This window comes from Condylura cristata, unplaced genomic scaffold, assembly GCF_000260355.1.
Source record: "Condylura cristata isolate star-nosed mole 26May11 unplaced genomic scaffold, ConCri1.0 scaffold00025, whole genome shotgun sequence".
NCBI lineage: Eukaryota > Metazoa > Chordata > Mammalia > Eulipotyphla > Talpidae > Condylura > Condylura cristata.
In genome coordinates this window covers 103,223-105,077 of record NW_004567126.1, presented here as the reverse complement: position 1 = coordinate 105,077, position 1,855 = coordinate 103,223, and the positions used below count along the sequence as shown (strand labels likewise).

Below are 1,855 nucleotides of genomic sequence, written 5' to 3'. Positions count from 1 at the left end.
AAAATTTTATTTTATTATAATAGTTTATTTTTATATCGTTTTGTGCCTTTTTCCATCTCAGTTGTAATCCCCGTAGACTTTTCCACCACACTTTCCCCTAGTAAGCCTTCAGATGAGTAACCCCAAAGCATAGCTTAGAAGCTTTATTATTTTATTTTATTATATCAGTTTATTTTTACATATTTTTGTGCATTTTTCCATCTCAGTTGCAAGCCCCTTGAGTTTCCCATCACCAAATCACCCATGTGCCATTACCATAGTCCAGTGCATTTCCCTCCCCCCACATATATTTATAATTTTGGTAAATCAACTGATGGTGTTCACACATTGCTTTCATTTAAAAGGTTTCTATTCAGTATGAGATTTTTCATGTCTTTTAAAGGAGTTGGGATGACTGAAGGCTTTCCCACATTCTTTACATTTATATGGCTTCTCACCAGTGTACATTCTCATGTGTCCTCGAAAGGTAGTACGATAAATGAAGGCTTTTTCACATTCCTTACCTTCATAGGGTTTCTCTCCAATATATGTTCGAAAGGATGTGTAACAACTGAAGGTTGTCATTGTAAACAATGTGGTCATTGTTTACATTCATGGGACTTCTCTCCTGTGTGAGTTCTTCCATGTATTCGAAATGAACTGGGAAAATTGAATGCTTTCCCACATTCCTTACACTTGTAGGGTCCATCTCCTGTGTGCATTATCATGTGTGTTCAAACACTTGAGGGAGAAATAAAGGCTTTCCCACATTCCTTACATTTATATGGTTTCTCCCCAGTGTGCTTTCTCAAATGTCTTTGAGAGGTTGTTTGATAAATGAAGGTTTTCTACATTCTGTACATTCATATGGCTTCTCGCCAGTGTGAATTCTTTCATGTGATCGAAATGAACTGGGGAATGCTTTCCCACATTCCTTACACTTATAGGATCCATCTCCACTGTGTGTTATCATGTGTGTCCAAATACTTGAAAGAGAAATGAAGGCTTTCCCATACTCTTTACATTCAAAAGGTTTCTCTCCAGTGTGAATTTTTTCATGTATTCGTAAACCTAGAGGAGAACTGAAGGCTTTCTCACATTGTTTACATTCATATTGTTTCTCTGCAGTGTGCATCTTTTCATGTCTTCTAAAGAAGCTGGGACAACTGAGGGATTTACCACATTGCTTACATTCACAGGGTTTTCCTCCAGTGGGATTTCTTTCATGTATCTGTAAGCCTAGAGGAGACCTGAGAGATTTACCACACTATTTACATTCATAGGGTTTCTCTTCAGTGTGAGTTCGTTCATGTGTTCAAAATGAGGTGGAACAACTCAAGACTTTCCCATTCCTTATACTTATAAGGTTCATCTCCAGTGTGTGTTATCACATGTCTTTGAAAGGTTGTGAGCCAAGTGAAGACTTTTCCACATTTCTTACATTCATAGGGTTTTTTTTTTCCCCCAGTACGAGTTCTTTCATATCTGTGAACACATTTTTGGTAACTGAAGGCTTTACCAGATTCCTTACATTTAAACAGTTTCTCTTCATATTCATGATAGTCATATAGTTTGTGTCCAGTGTGAGATCTGACATACCTATTAAGGGATGATACATGAAGATTTTTACATACATGCTACATTCACACAATTTTACTCCTGAAGGAGTTTTATTATTCAGATTACATTTTGGAATGTGGCTGACAGTTTCTCCACATTGACTACCTTCCTTATATTCACAGAGCTTTTCTGGCTAGAACTTCCAGTGTTATGTTGAAGAGCAGTGGCGATAGTGGACACCCTTGTCTTATTACTGATCTCAAAGGAAAGGCTTTCAGCTTTTCTCCGTTGAGGATAATATTGGCTGTGGGCTTAT

General features: G+C 37.4%; 1 protein-coding gene across 1 annotated transcript; it reads right to left on the bottom strand.

Moving 5' to 3' along the window:
* Positions 1-348: 348 nt before the first annotated feature.
* Positions 349-1,291, bottom strand: LOC105854044 (zinc finger protein 709-like; the record flags this gene model as incomplete). The annotated part of the gene is given in 3 exon segments (XM_012729379.1): positions 349-503; positions 590-760; positions 844-1,291. Coding segments are annotated over 3 exon segments (774 nt in total), but the record flags the coding sequence as incomplete, so codon positions are not given.
* Positions 1,292-1,855: the final 564 nt, after the last annotated feature.